Below are 14,019 nucleotides of genomic sequence, written 5' to 3' on the forward strand. Positions count from 1 at the left end.
ACAGAGACTGATACACTGTGGTACAATCGAATGTAATGGACTTCTCTACTAGTAGCAATGCAGTGATCCAGGACAATTCTGAGGGGCTTAGGAGAAAGAACACTATCCACCTCCAGAGGAAGAACTGTGGGAGTTGAAACACAGAAGAAAAACAACTACCTGTTTACATGGGTCAAGGGGATGTGATTGGGGATATAGACTATATATGAACATCCTAGTGCAAATACCAACAACATGGAAATGGGTTCTGATCAAGGACACATGTAATGCCCAGTGGAATTGCACATCGGCTATGGGAGGGGAAACGGAGGAATAGAAAATGATTTTTGTAACCAAGAAATAATGTTCAAAATTGACCAAATAAAAAAATAAGTTAAAAATAAAATAAAATAAAATAGAAGGGAAGGGTTTTTTAAAGACAAATAAGAGGGGAGGGAGAGAAAATGAATCATGTAACCATGGAAAAAATATTTAAAAATTTAAATAAATTTAAAAAAATTTTAAAGGTAAATAGAGGATTTTATATTCGATCCTAGAGGTGATGGGTATGCATGTAGATGTTGGTGATGTGTGTACGTGTGTGTATGTGATATGATCTATTTATGCTTTAGGAAGATCCATTTTTTCAGCAAAGGATGAACTGGAGGCAGCAACACCTTCCAGTAGGCTATTGAAACAGTCCAGATGCAAAGTGATGAGGTCCGGGACCAGGATAGTGGCTGAGTAGGAAGAGATTTGCTGCCTCCAGTCCATCCTTTGCTGGGGGAAAAAAAAATATATATATATATATATATACACATATATATGTATATATATATGAGCTAGATTAGATGGGATGGAGAGGGTGAGGAATAGGGGATGACACCTGGGTTGAGAACGTGAAGCCCTGAGAAGGGACAATAATAAAGAAGTTAGGAGGCAGCTAGGTGATTCAGTAGATAGGCCTGGAGACAGGAGGTTCTAGGTTCAAATTTGACCTCAGACACTTCCTAGCTGTATGACCCTGAGCAAGTCACTTAACCCCCATTGCCTAGCCCTTACTGCTCTTCTGTCTTGGAACCAAATCACAGAACAAAACACAAATCACCAAATTGATGCTAAGATGGAAGGTAAGGTTTAAAAAAATTATAATGACCAAGCTGGGCTCCAGAGAAGAGATGATCAAACTATTCACTTTATTAAAAACATGGAGGACTATGGATATGCTATTGGGCACATTTAAAATATTGATTAATTTTGCTATTAACTCCCCCAACTTTCTTTTTTTTTAATTATAGAATTTAGAATAATATAGAGATCAGTTTTGCATAATAATACATGTATAACCCAGAAGGAATCACTTGCCAGCTCCGGGAGCAGGGAGGGAAGGGAGGAAGGGAAACAATTTGGATCATAGAACTTCAGAAACTGATGTGGAAATTTGTTATATGTAATTGAGGAAAAAAATAAATAATTGAATTTATTTTCACTTGTGTCAGGTATCAACTTTCTTTTAACATCTTTGTTCCAAGGCATAATTCCCTGAGTAAGGGAAGATTGGGGGGGGGGGACGTGTTCAAAATTAAATGTGCTGCAGAAACAAAAGGCATAAATACAGATAAAAGAAAAATCTTTAAAAATAGGGAATTGCAGATGAGAGGTAATAAAAGCCCGCTTTTGTAGGAAGTGGCTGTGGAATTGCAGGCTTCAGAAGATGCTGCCCAGGGAGAGCTTTTTGAACACGGATAGGAAAAGACCAAGAAACAGTCCACTTGTTGGGTGTCAAGGTTCCTTTAAATTCAGTTCCTTCTCTGCCTGTTACTATGTATGGAAGGCAGCTTCCTTAGCAACAGCTAAGACTTTTAAAGGGGCAGCAGCGATAGCCAGCCATGGCTCCTAAGAAGAAAGAGAAGAAAAAGAAAATAGATATCCAGGAGGCTACTAAGGCCTTGGCATCTGTCTTGACAGAAACCAGGGAGTTCTACCACATCCAAATTCGGGACCTGGAGAATCGGCTTGACAGGTCGGTGAGTTAGGAGGTCCAGACAAGAGTCAGCTGGAGAGCTGAAAGCTGTTGGGGCAATGGGGGCCACAGGGCTGGGTACCTATGTCCCCCTCTTGGCTCTAGTGCTGAGGTCTCTGGATATTGGAGTCATGATTATTGGTGTTAATCCTAGCTTTGACTTCAACCAACTGTGAGACCTTGAGCAAGTCCCTCTCCCTTTCTGGCCCTCAACTCTTCATCTGGAAAAACAAAGGGGTTTGTAGTGGCAAAGAATTGGAGACTTGAGTTGTCCCTCAGTTGGGGAATGGCTGAACAAGTTGTGGTATATGGTTGTAGTGGAATACTACTGTGCCATAAGAAATGGTGACTAGGATGAGTTTAAAAAAATCCTGGAAAGACTTAGATGATCTGATGCAAAGTGAGGTGAGCAGAAACAGGAGAATTGTGTATGCAGTAACAGAACTCCTGGATGATGATCCACTGTAAAGGCTTGAAGTATTTTCAGCAAAACAGGGTTCCAAGATAATCCCAAGAGACTCAGGATGAAAAATGTTATCCATGGTCAAGGAAGGACCTATTGGAGTCTAATTGCTGATCAAAGCACATTATCTTGCACTTTATTTCCTTTATGAAATATTTCTTGTATGCGTGATATGTGTCTTCTTTTATGGCATGAGGAATATGTAAATATGTATTGCATGACAGCACTGGTATAAGCTATATCAGATTATTTATTGTCTCATGGAAGGAGGAGGAGGAGGGAGAAAATGAATTTTAAAATGTCAGACAACAATTGTCCAAAATTATTTCTACATGTAATTGAAACATTTTTTCAAAGTTTTAAAAAATTAAGGAGTTGGAATAGATGGCCCCTCTGGACCTCACCAGCTCAGAAAGAACAGACAAGTTCTAAGTACCAGGAAGCTCAAGTTCAGGAGGCTGCATAGTCACTGTGCCTGGCCATAGCGGGGAAACTGATAGATAGTCTGCCTTCAGGGTTGCTTAGCTCCTCTTTCTGAGCCCTTTCCTGTCCCTCAGCACCCCAATATCCTCTGCCTGGGCTGACTAAGTGCTGACAGATTTCTGCAAAGCTCATGGGGACTTGCTGTATTAGCCCTTCAGTGAGAGATCTGCATTTTCCAAGGGATGGGTAGGGAAATCCACAGGGATGGATGGTGATTGCTGGCATTTGTAGCATCAATGACAGGCTGGTAGAGGGGAATATTTCTGGAAAGGGTGGCGCTGCCCTACAGTCACACCAGGTAGTCAACTGCTCCATTTTACATAAGCAAAAATCTCTTTGACTTTCCAAATCACTTTGGTGTCCTGGCATTGAAGAGTTTCATTTTTTCTGGTAGTTCTAAAAGGCTGATATTAGAACCAAATGTTGAACCCTAGGATACTTATGGCCTCCTCTCTGCCCCTTTGGATCTTCTATCTTCTTGTATTTTGATCCCAGGAAGTAGGAAGAAAGCATCAATGGCCCCAGTTCCTGAATGTATTGTTTCTTATCCGTTTCCTTACTGGGTAGGAAAAACTACTGGAGAACCACTAGATATCTTCTATCTTCTCCCTTTGAATATATTAACCCCACAGGGCAGTAAGTACTCTGCTCCTCCAACCCCTGCCTGCCTCTTTCTCAAGGTACAAAAAGAAATGGGAAGAGATATCTGAGCAGGAGAAAGTGTTCCAGGATGAGTTTCAGCAGCTGACCCACAACCAAAAGGAGGTCGTTTCCTTCCTGAAACGAACTCTCAACCAACGTGTGGATGAGATCACGGACCTTAACTCACAGATACAGGGGCTGCAGATCTCCAAAGAGGTGGAGAAGGATGCCTTTGAGGCCCAGCTGGCCCAGGTTCGCCATGAGTTCCAGGAGACCAAAGATCAGCTCACCATGGAGAATATCATGTTAGGTAAGGGAAGGGCCCAAATCAGGTGTTCCATCATAACATCTTCACTGAATGATTCCAAGGTGTCTAGCCACTGACCTAGGCTTCACTGTGAATGGTCAGTAATTTTCAGTTGAGGCTGACTCTTTGTGATCTCATTTGAGGTTTTTTTTAGCAAAGATTCTGGAGTGGGAGGGGGGTGGCAACTAGATGATTCAGTGAATAGAGAGCCAACCCTGGAGACAAGAGGTCCTGGGTTCAAATGTGACCTTGGACACTTCCTAGATGTGTGTGACCTTGAGTAAGTCATTTAACCCCAATTGCCTAGACCTTACTGTTCTTCTCCCTTGGAAATGACAGTTGTCAATGACAGTGTCAATTCTAAGGCAGAAGGTATGAATTTAATTTTTTTAATAAAAAAAAGGATATTGGAGTGGTTTTCCATTTCCTTCTTCAGCTCATTTGACATATGAGGAAACTGAGCCAAACAGGGTTAAGTAACTTGCCCAGCATCACATAGCTATTGAGTGTCTGAGGGAAGATTTGAACTCAGGTCTTCCTCATCATGAATAATATAGGAGGAAAAGGCAGATCCCTGGTCTTGAAAGAGATTACCTGTCTAGATAAGCACATGGGTTTATATCCAGATTCTACTTACTACCTGTATGTTTGACCTTAGATCACTTACTCTTTTTGATTCTTATTCCTCTATAAAAATGAGGTGGTTAGACTAGATGAACCTTTCTAGCCTTAAAACTTATGGTCATAAAATCACAGTGAAATCACAGTGAGAGGATACAGCTAGGCATCTCAGTAGAGAGAAAGCCAGACCTGGAGAGGGGGGTCCTGGATTCAAATCTGACCACAGACACTTCCCAGCTGCGTGCCCCTGGGCAAGTCACAAAAAGAAAAATAAAACAGTTCCTCCTTTCAAGGAGCTCACATTCTAATGGGGGGGGGGGGGAGATGGCACATATATGTCCTAGCTGCAAGTCAAATGGAAAAGTCTCACCCATGGTTTCTGTGAATACAGTAGCAAAGAAGATGGTAATATATCCATTGCCACACTTCCATCCATCTTTTGTTCATTCCTTTTAGTTTTCAACCCTTACTACTTTCCATTTTAGAACTGATACTAAGTTCCAAGGAAGAAGAGTGGTAAGATAGGCAACTGGAGTTTAATAACTTGCCCAGGGTCACATAACTAGGAAGTGCCTGAGGTCAGATTTGAATTCAGGACCTCTTGTCTCTAAGCCTGGCTCTCAATCCACTGAGTCACCTTGTCTGCTCCCAAGGGAACCACTTGGAAAGAGATAACACTCATTTGGATACTGAAGTCAATCAGCTTTATTGTCAATCATAGCTTGCATAAATGTTCAAGATTTTTGAAAAGGGGGGAGTCATGGACAGGTCAAGAAAGGAGATGGTAAGATTTGAACTAAGTCTTGAAAGATGCTCTAAATAAGTAGAGGGGACAGCTGGGTGGCTCAGGCCTACGTCCTGGGTTCAAATCTGGCCTCAGACACTTCCTAGCTGTGTGACCCTGGGCAAGTCACAACCCCAATTGCCTAGCCCTTACTGCTCTTCTGCCTTGGAACCAATACATAGTATTGATTCTAAGAAGGAAGGTAAAGGTTTTATAATAATAGTAATAATGACTAATTAATAAGTAGAAGAAAGAAAGGCAAGGAAGCTTACCAAGGGGGAGGTTTTGACTGGACAAAAAGTTCCTGGGTATGCTAGGCACAGGGGATACCAAGAAGACTGAAGTGGAGGGTGTGAACTGGGAAGGTGTTCCAAACTGGGCTGGAACAGTGGGGTCAGACCAGATCACTCATAGGCTAGGAAGTAGTGGGAGTGAGGTACAGAGAAGCATTCTCCCTGAGGAGCCTATGCCCAGGAGTGAATTGTTTCACATACCTTAGACACCCTCAATCCAGTTGAAGGCTTTTGAGGGTGCTGGGTCCCTCTTGCTAATTCGTTTTTTTTCTGGGCAGGGGGGAAGCTATCTGCCTTAGAGGACTTCCAATTCCACAAGTCTGAACTCATGTCCAGGTTTTCCCTTCTGGAGGAACAGCTAAAGAACCAGCAAGATGAATATAAGACTTATATTTACAACATGGAAAGGAAGGCTTTGATAGATAAAGAAAGGTTTGAACCACCCATAGGTAATGGTGGGTTGGGGGACAGGAGTGGTGGTGGTGGGGTATGAGATGGGGTGAAATTAAGGGCTGAGGGCTCTTCTCCTGGTATCTAAATGGATCTAGAGATCATTTACCCAAATCAAAGGAGATCTAAAAGACAATCTAATCATCTAAGCTCAGGTATTGGGGATCTCCCTCTTAGATGCTAGCTGTGTAACCTTGCATAAGCTTATGTGTATGCTAGGCTCCAGTTTCCTCATTCATAAAGGATTAATATTGGCCTAAATGTTCTGTAGTGTTCCTTCAAGCTCTGATGGTCTGATTCTATAACTCCATGATCAATTTATGAGGCATAGGATTGGAGAACATCAGCAGACAATCCTAGGGGGTTCAGAGATCTTGGCTTGGGTGAAGAGGTATCTGAATTTGAATTTCAAGAATACCTAAGATCCTAGGCCTCATATTAGGTTCTTTTCTCCATTCTACAAAGACTTCGGAAGGACATATTCCATCGCATGAACACAGTAGCAACTGAGTTTCGCAAGTTTTCTTCCTCCCAGATGGCAGAGACAACAAAGAGAGCTATTCGGGAGAACATGATAGTGGCCCTGGATCTGGCCAAAATAAACTCCAGAAACTTGGAGCAGCTCAAGGAGAATGGGGAGCTGAAAGAGTCCAAACTGGAGTTGTGCAAACAGCTGGCCCTTCTGGAGAAAAATGAGAAGAACATGGTTAAGAACAGCCTCAGCCACATCAAGGCAAGATCAGCTGGTTAGAAGTGAGAAAGGTTCTGACCTACATTTGCACTGAAGCTGTCCTACAAGGAGGGTTTATCAGGCCTGAGTCCTTGATAAAGATAAGAAAACTGGGGGAAGAGAAAGTGAAGATATTGGAGAGAAAACTTTTTTTTCTTTAGGGTTAGGTTTGGTTTTGTTTATTTGCTTTGCCTTCTCTCCCCTCCTCCTCCCCCCAACAATGACATGGAGGCAAAGGTGAGAAAGAGATGCCTTGGGAGGGCAACAGGATGAAGGGCAGAAGAAATATGGTGCTCCTTAAATGAGTGACACTGGGGAGATGTTCTTATGTGCCTTTTAAAGACGTCTACTCTGGTGGCTGCCACAGTGTTGGGCACAGAATAGGTAGCCAATGAAAGTTCACTAAAATTGAGCATTCTTAAAACTAAAATTTACCATGAAGGTTCTGGAGGCTGCTAGGGAGCTGTCCACTATGGAGGTGCTGACACATTAAGTAATGAGAATAGTCTGCTAGAGCAGTGTTAGTGAACCTTTTAGAGATCCCATGCCCAAACTGTACCTTCAAGCTGCCTGTGAGTCCCTGCATTATTCCAGAGAGCAGAGGAAGTGCTTGCATTGGGCGGCTAGACAGAGGGGCAGGGCATGCAAAAAATGCCCTCAGGCACAGTGGAGAGGGGGAACAAAGCAGCCCCCTCAGTGTTGCCTGGGCACATGTGCCACATCTTTGCCAACATAGAACTGCCTTCGAGAAATGAAAAAAAGGGTTCCACTTTCCTTTCTCCTTCATCCCACCCCTTCTCTGTCACCCCCTCCTCCATGTTCTAGAAGAGCTAAAGAGTTGGAATTTTCCTGGCTTGAAAAGAAGTGTCTGTACAAGTGCTTCTTTATAAGCTTTGGATGATTTCCCCAATAAGGGGAAGGTTTGTTTCCCCAAACAAGGTGTAAAGAGGCTTTTCTTCAAAAAACAAAACAAAGTAAAACAAGCCAAAAAACAAAACTGCATAGTCTATTAACTGGCCCTTGGTACTTTACAGGAACCTTTTATCTAATTCTGAGGACCTATAAATTGGGTAGTAACCTAATGACCGTTAAGACCTATCCAAAAGGGAAGAAAAATGGTGGTCTCCATGTCAGGAACCTTGCTAGGGGTCTGAGTTCATATTGCATGATGTTTTGTGCCATATTTAAAGTTCTAGAACTCATTCCCAGGTCTCCAGTATTCATCTACATCTGGTAACAGAGCTTCTAATTACAGTGTATCTCATTGGGATTCATCCTGTTTGGTAATAGAACTATCTCAGTACAAAGACTGCTGATACCCTTGAGAAGGAGCTTACAAGTCTAGTTGGGGAGACAAGATCCATTAGAATAAATCCTTAGGGAGTATAAGGCAATACAAAAATGCCACATGACAGCAAGGTGCTAAATTAGCAGTGCAGATAAAGGCAGAAGAAGAGAAGGGAAGAGAAGATCAATGTGGCCTGGGGCCATCAGGAAAAGTCAGACTTAAAGGAATAGGGAAGATTTGCATAGATGGGAATAGCTTCTTTTACACAAGGGAAACAACAGTTCATCTGTTTTATATGTATATGTATAGAGAGAGGGCAGCTGGGTGGCTCAGATGATTGAGAGCCAGGCCTAGATATGGGAGGTCCTAGGTTCAAATCTAGCTTTAGACACTTCCCAGCTGTGTGACCCTGGGCAAGTCACTTAACCCCCATTGCCTAGTCCTTACCACTTTTCTGCCTTGGAACCAATACTCAGTATTGATTCTAAGATGGAAAGTAAAGGTTTAAAAATATGTATATGTGTGTATATATGTGTGTGTATGTATATATGTGTGTGTGTGTATATATATATACCTATGGCTTTATTTAAATTAATATACCCACTGAGGACATAGAGAAGGCACAATGGGCTTTCCTTCAGCACTGTAAATTATCTTGAGAAGATCCCAAGCTCCCCTGGGATTGGAGCAGGTCATCTGTGTGGCTCATGTAGTCACTACCTCCTGACCTTTCCCTTCTCCCCTAGATGATTCAACTTCTTTCTGCTAAGTACCAGGAGCAACAGCAAACAGAGGTCGAAGCTGAACAGCTTCGACTAATTCTGAGCGAGTCAGAGATTGCTTTTCAGCAGATGGAGGAAGACAACCAGGATCTAAAGTAAGATGACTTTGCCCTTCCTCCAGGGGAGGGAAGGGGAGGTGAACCAGTGGGGTGGACAGAAAATTCAACCCAGTGATCAGAGTACTTGGTATAAGAAACTATAGTCCCAGATTGCTCACATGGCTAAGTAACCAGTGAATACATGTTCTCTGGGGGAATATTAGGATGGGGTCATGTAAAGACCACCAACCCCGGAGTGAAGAGATCTGATCCCAGCCTTGACTCTATTACAAACTTTGCTAGGCTTGGACATAGACACCTCCATCCTCTGGGCTTCTGTTTTCTCCTTGGGGATGTAGGAGACAGCCACATGATCTCTTGATGCCACTTCTGGTCCTAAGAATAATGATTTAACCAGAGGTAGTTCTAAACATAGGGAGTGATCAAGCCATCCATGTACCCTCTCAAGGTCAAGAAGTGGTATCAAAGGGCAGCTGGGTGGCTCAATGGATAGAGTCAGGCCTAGATATGGGAAGTGGTGGGTTCAAATCTAACCTCAGACACTTTCTAGCTGTGTGACCCTAGACAAGTCACTTAACCCCCATTGCCTAGCCCTTAACACTCATCTGCCTTGGAACCAATGCACAGCATCGATTCTAAGACAGAAGGTAAGGGTTAAAAAAAATAGCCTCAAGAGGTATTGATCCTGGCCAATGAAGCTATTCTTGAGTACAGTTCTCTGTCTTACCTATAACCCATCATCATCATCATCACCACCACCACATAATGATGATGATGATTAGGTTAATGATGATGATAATGCTGATAATAACAAAAAATTAAGAATGACAATGGCTAGTATTTATATAGCACTTTAAGGTTTGCAAAGTGCTTTGCACACATTTGATCTTCACAGCAACCTTAGGAAATAGGTGCTTTTATTAGCTTCATTTTACAGGTGAGGAAACTGAGACTGTGAGACATTAAGTGACTTGCCCAGAGTTACACAGCTAATAAATGTTTTCTGACCTCCCAGTCTAACACTTTATCTACTGCAGGGTGAGGGGATATAGTGGAAATAAAGTCAGCCCCTCATAGTCCTCTGTCCCTGGATCCCCAGGATGAGGATAAAGAACTTGAGGAAGCAACTGAAAAGACAGAAGACCCAGGGGCAGAAGCTGACAGTAGAGCTGGAAAAGGAGAGGGATAAGAGGGAAAGCCTGGAGGTTGTGCTGGCCAAAGCAACTTGCCACCTCCGGGACTTGATGATGGTGAGCGTTTAGACCCTGGCTAAGGATGTCCAGTCAAGGCTAAGACTCCAGATGATGAGAACTGTCCAACCAAAGAATGCATGTTATGTTGCATGACCATAGGCCAGTGTTGGCAAACCTATGGCACAGGTGCCAAAGATGGTACACAGAGCTCTCTGTGAGCACTCAGGCCACCCTCCCACCTCCCCTCCACCCCTGCCGCCCCCCCCCCCCCCCCCGTTTGTTATTAGAAAGGCAGAGGGACTCCACTATGCCTGAAGACATTTTTTTCACATGCCCCACCCCTCTGCCTAACAGCTAATGGGAGCACATGGAGGTAAGGTGGGTGACTCACAGGCAGAATAGCTGGATGGGAGCAGAGTGCTTTGACCACTCCCCTCCCCCTCTCTACACTTGCTGAGGACATTCCTTACTTCACCCTTCCCTCCTTCCAGGAACCCAATGGGAGCACTTCCTCCTTCCCCCGTGGGGTAAAGGGGGTGGGGTATACCCAGTGTATGGGGTGGGGAGGAGCATGGCACTGGGGGGTGGGATGGGGGGGTGTCTGACATTCCATCTCTAAAAGGTTCACCATCACTGCCATGGGCTATATAGGTCAGTGAGCCAGAAATAGGATACTAAGTGACAAGGGGAAGACCCAAAGAATACTAGGTATGGTCACCCTTTAAAAAACTCAATATACTATCATAGCTACTCCCAGCACTACAGTTGGCAAAGTGCTCCCACATCCCTTTTACCTCATTTAACTCTTACCACAACAAGGAAGGTAAAGCTAGGTGTTATCATCCCCATTTTATAGGTAAGGAAACTGAAGCTCAAGGAGACCTGGATTCTGTTCTCATTTCTGCCATTAACTCCTTGTATGACTCCAGATAAGACAGCTCATATCTAGAACCATAGAATGCCAAGGTTGGAAGGAGCCTTAGGGATTATCTAGTTCAACCTCCCCATTTTACAGATTAAGAAACTCAGCCCCAGAAACATCAAGTGACTCAATCAATGTGACAAAGCAAGTCATGTTCCATTTCTCAGCTTCCCCATAGGTCATGAGGGGAGAGCCCTTATCCATAAAGGACCAGGCAATGCTAATCCAAACTGAGATGGTTGCCCAGTTTGACTGCTATAATACTCATCAAGACTTGTGCAGATGGGGACAGCTAGATGACTCAGGACATTGAGAGCCAGGCCCAGAGACAACAAGTCCTGGGTTCAAATCTAGCCTCAGATACTTCCTAGCTGTGTGACTCCAGGCAAGTCACTTAACCCCCATTGCCTAGCCCTTACCACTCTTCTGCCTTGGTAGTGACACAGTATTGATCCTAAGACGGAAGATATGGTTTAAAAAAAAAAAGACCTGTACAGATGTAGGCAGGTGGAGGATGTGGGGGAGCTAGGGAGGGCTCACAGGGCTGACCTCTCTCCACATACCGCCTCTCTCTTCCTGATCCCTACAGGTACGCCCTGAGAAAACCAGGCCTGGTGAGGTAGACCTGTTTTTCCACCTAGGGAAGAAGGAGATGCTGCGGCAGCTGTTGACTATACTAACTGAGGTTGTGATTGTAAAGCCCACTATGCCAGAGTTTGTACCTCCCCCACCCAAGTCCCCCTCGGTCCAGTCTTTCTTGACATCTTTTGAGGACAGGTGAGTAGCAACCTGCCCTGACAGTCTTCATCAAGGAAGGCTTCAAAGGAGGAAGGATTTGGGTTGGGTTTTGAAGTGTGCAAAATTAGGAGAAAGAGGAGGTGTGTTTCTTTTTGGAGTCCCCTCAATCCTGACTCTCTTTCTTCTTAGTCCTCAGCCGTGTGAGCCCACCACTTTGCTCCAGGAATTGGCTGACATTCAACCGTACAAGCTTGGAGACCTGGGCCTGGTGCCCCGTCCACCCTCAGCCCCAGAGGATAGCCAAGATTCTGAGTCATTCAAAAGCCATAGGCCTGTTAAGGCTTTCAGCAACCCTGAGGTGAGGAAGCTAGGGAGGGAGGGTGAGGACAAGGATGTAAAGGGAGGACCTTTGATATGTGGAAGGGTTGGGGGTGAAGGAATAGGAGGCAAGGGGATGGAGGTCAGACCTCTCCCATCCCTGAATTTTTCTTTTCCAGATTCCAAGCCCTCAGCTTTTTAAAGGGCCAAGGCAGGCCAGCTTGCCACCTTTCCACCTGCACTCCAGTCCAGGGGAAGAACAGGAATAGATTCCCCCTTTACCATCCCCTGGCCCTCAGTTCTAGCAAAGGGGTAACTGGAATTTAAAAATGTATAAAGAAGAAATGCTGTTGACATTGGTAGTCTTATTATTTCCTAGGCAAAGGTGGGAGAGAAAGTAAATGTTGAATAAAATGGTTATAAGACAGGAATGGAAGAAAAGCCATGAGGCCACTGGACCCCTTCCTTCCCCTCCCCTCCCCTGCCCTTGAGCATGTGCCCCTTAGGCTAGAAGCCCTGGTCCCAGCCCAGAACCCTTCCAAGGCAAAGAAATTTGACCTGTTCCTCTGGGGCCAAAGACTGTTTCATGAGTTGTCCCTGTGCAGACTTGTCCCAGATGGGTCTTTCCTGGGAAGCTGATGAGGCCGACCTTGGCATCTCTTCCCACTCCCACTAACCTCAAGCCAAAGGGATGGAAGGAACTTTTCAGGGAGCTCCAGCAGGTAGAGAGAGTTTGGAGGAATCTTCCATTGAAGAGTGGGGAAATGGACACATCGTGCTTCTTAGAATATCAGGCAGTGCCAACCAGAACCAATCAAAGCAAGGAGTAGGGCCCCTTTGTAGAGCATTGCCCCCTGAAAGAGGTCTGGCCTAGAAGAGAGGTTCCTTTCAGCCCCTTCAGAAGCCTCACTCCAAGACTGTGTACCCACTGGGCAAAGGTGCATCTGCTAAAAATATCAGAACAAACAATACCACCCTGCTTCTGGGGAAACAAGGAAAAGCACATCTGAGTTGAATCAGCTGATGAAGGACTGTGACTGCTGTGATTCTTTTCAAAGCAGACCCAGAAAGACCAAACAAGGGTCAGAAATCAGAGCTCACTGTTTGCTCAACCACCTCAACTCCTTCTCTGGCACTGCCCCACCAATCAGTCAATCAACAAGCATAAGTGCCTCCTATGTGCCAAACATTGGGTGAGGTGCTGGGGATGCAAGCACCAAGACCTCCTCTCAAGGAGTGTCCACTCCAGTGGATGGTGCTGCCAGGAAACTGCACTCCTGGTGGTAACTTCTCCCCTATCACCAGAAGGTAGGTGGAGAGGAGGTTAGCAGTTATTTTACAGGTGGGGAAAGTGAGGCGCAGAGGTGGGGAGGGCCGGAGACCAGCCACTTAGGGCACAAAAGTGGAAACTAAATAGGGGTGCTGCCTCCCCAGTGGGGAGTGGGGACCTCAGGGGTCTGGAACCCTTTAATGTGTTGCTTAGCTTCACAGACACTTTCTGCCATGGACTTGTTTGTCCATCTTATGAGGCACCATGGTGGATGGATGTCCTTGGTACTAGCTCATACATCTTCTCAGAGAGAGAGAAGGGTTGGGGAAAAGGGAGGAAAATAAAGATAGAGAACTTGGGATGAACTTAGCCCTATAGCCTCCACACCCCATTTCCTATACTGAAAATACTGCCCTCTATGCTTCTTTGTCAGTGACCTTTCCCTGGGGGCTGGGAAGCACAATAAAGGAGGTTCCTCGTCCCCAATCCCTCATCTCTCCCTAGCCTGGGCCATATCATGCTCATTTGGCATTCATGAACTGTGGTAGGATTTCAGGGAGTGCAACAGCTGAACCTTCCTGAAGTGAGCTGAGTCTTCCATCTGTATAATCTTGGTGTACTTAGTTATTCCCTGGCATCCCACTATGTGATGTGGTAGAAAGGTCACTGAATTT

The 14,019-nt window shown here is 44.7% G+C and overlaps 1 protein-coding gene across 1 annotated transcript; it reads left to right on the top strand.

Moving 5' to 3' along the window:
- The first annotated feature begins 1,817 nt into the window (after nucleotides 1-1,817).
- On the top strand, nucleotides 1,818-12,429 carry LOC100011493 (cilia- and flagella-associated protein 157-like). Its single transcript, XM_056812447.1, has 9 exons — nucleotides 1,818-2,002; nucleotides 3,629-3,900; nucleotides 5,874-6,027; nucleotides 6,511-6,778; nucleotides 8,810-8,940; nucleotides 10,004-10,154; nucleotides 11,609-11,796; nucleotides 11,947-12,115; nucleotides 12,255-12,429. The coding sequence occupies exons 1-9, from the start codon at nucleotides 1,869-1,871 to the stop codon at nucleotides 12,342-12,344; spliced, it is 1,557 nt and encodes a 518-aa protein (XP_056668425.1). The 5' UTR covers nucleotides 1,818-1,868; the 3' UTR covers nucleotides 12,345-12,429.
- The last annotated feature ends 1,590 nt before the right edge of the window (nucleotides 12,430-14,019 follow it).

Source organism: Monodelphis domestica, chromosome 1, assembly GCF_027887165.1.
Source record: "Monodelphis domestica isolate mMonDom1 chromosome 1, mMonDom1.pri, whole genome shotgun sequence".
Classification (NCBI taxonomy): Eukaryota; Metazoa; Chordata; class Mammalia; order Didelphimorphia; family Didelphidae; genus Monodelphis; species Monodelphis domestica.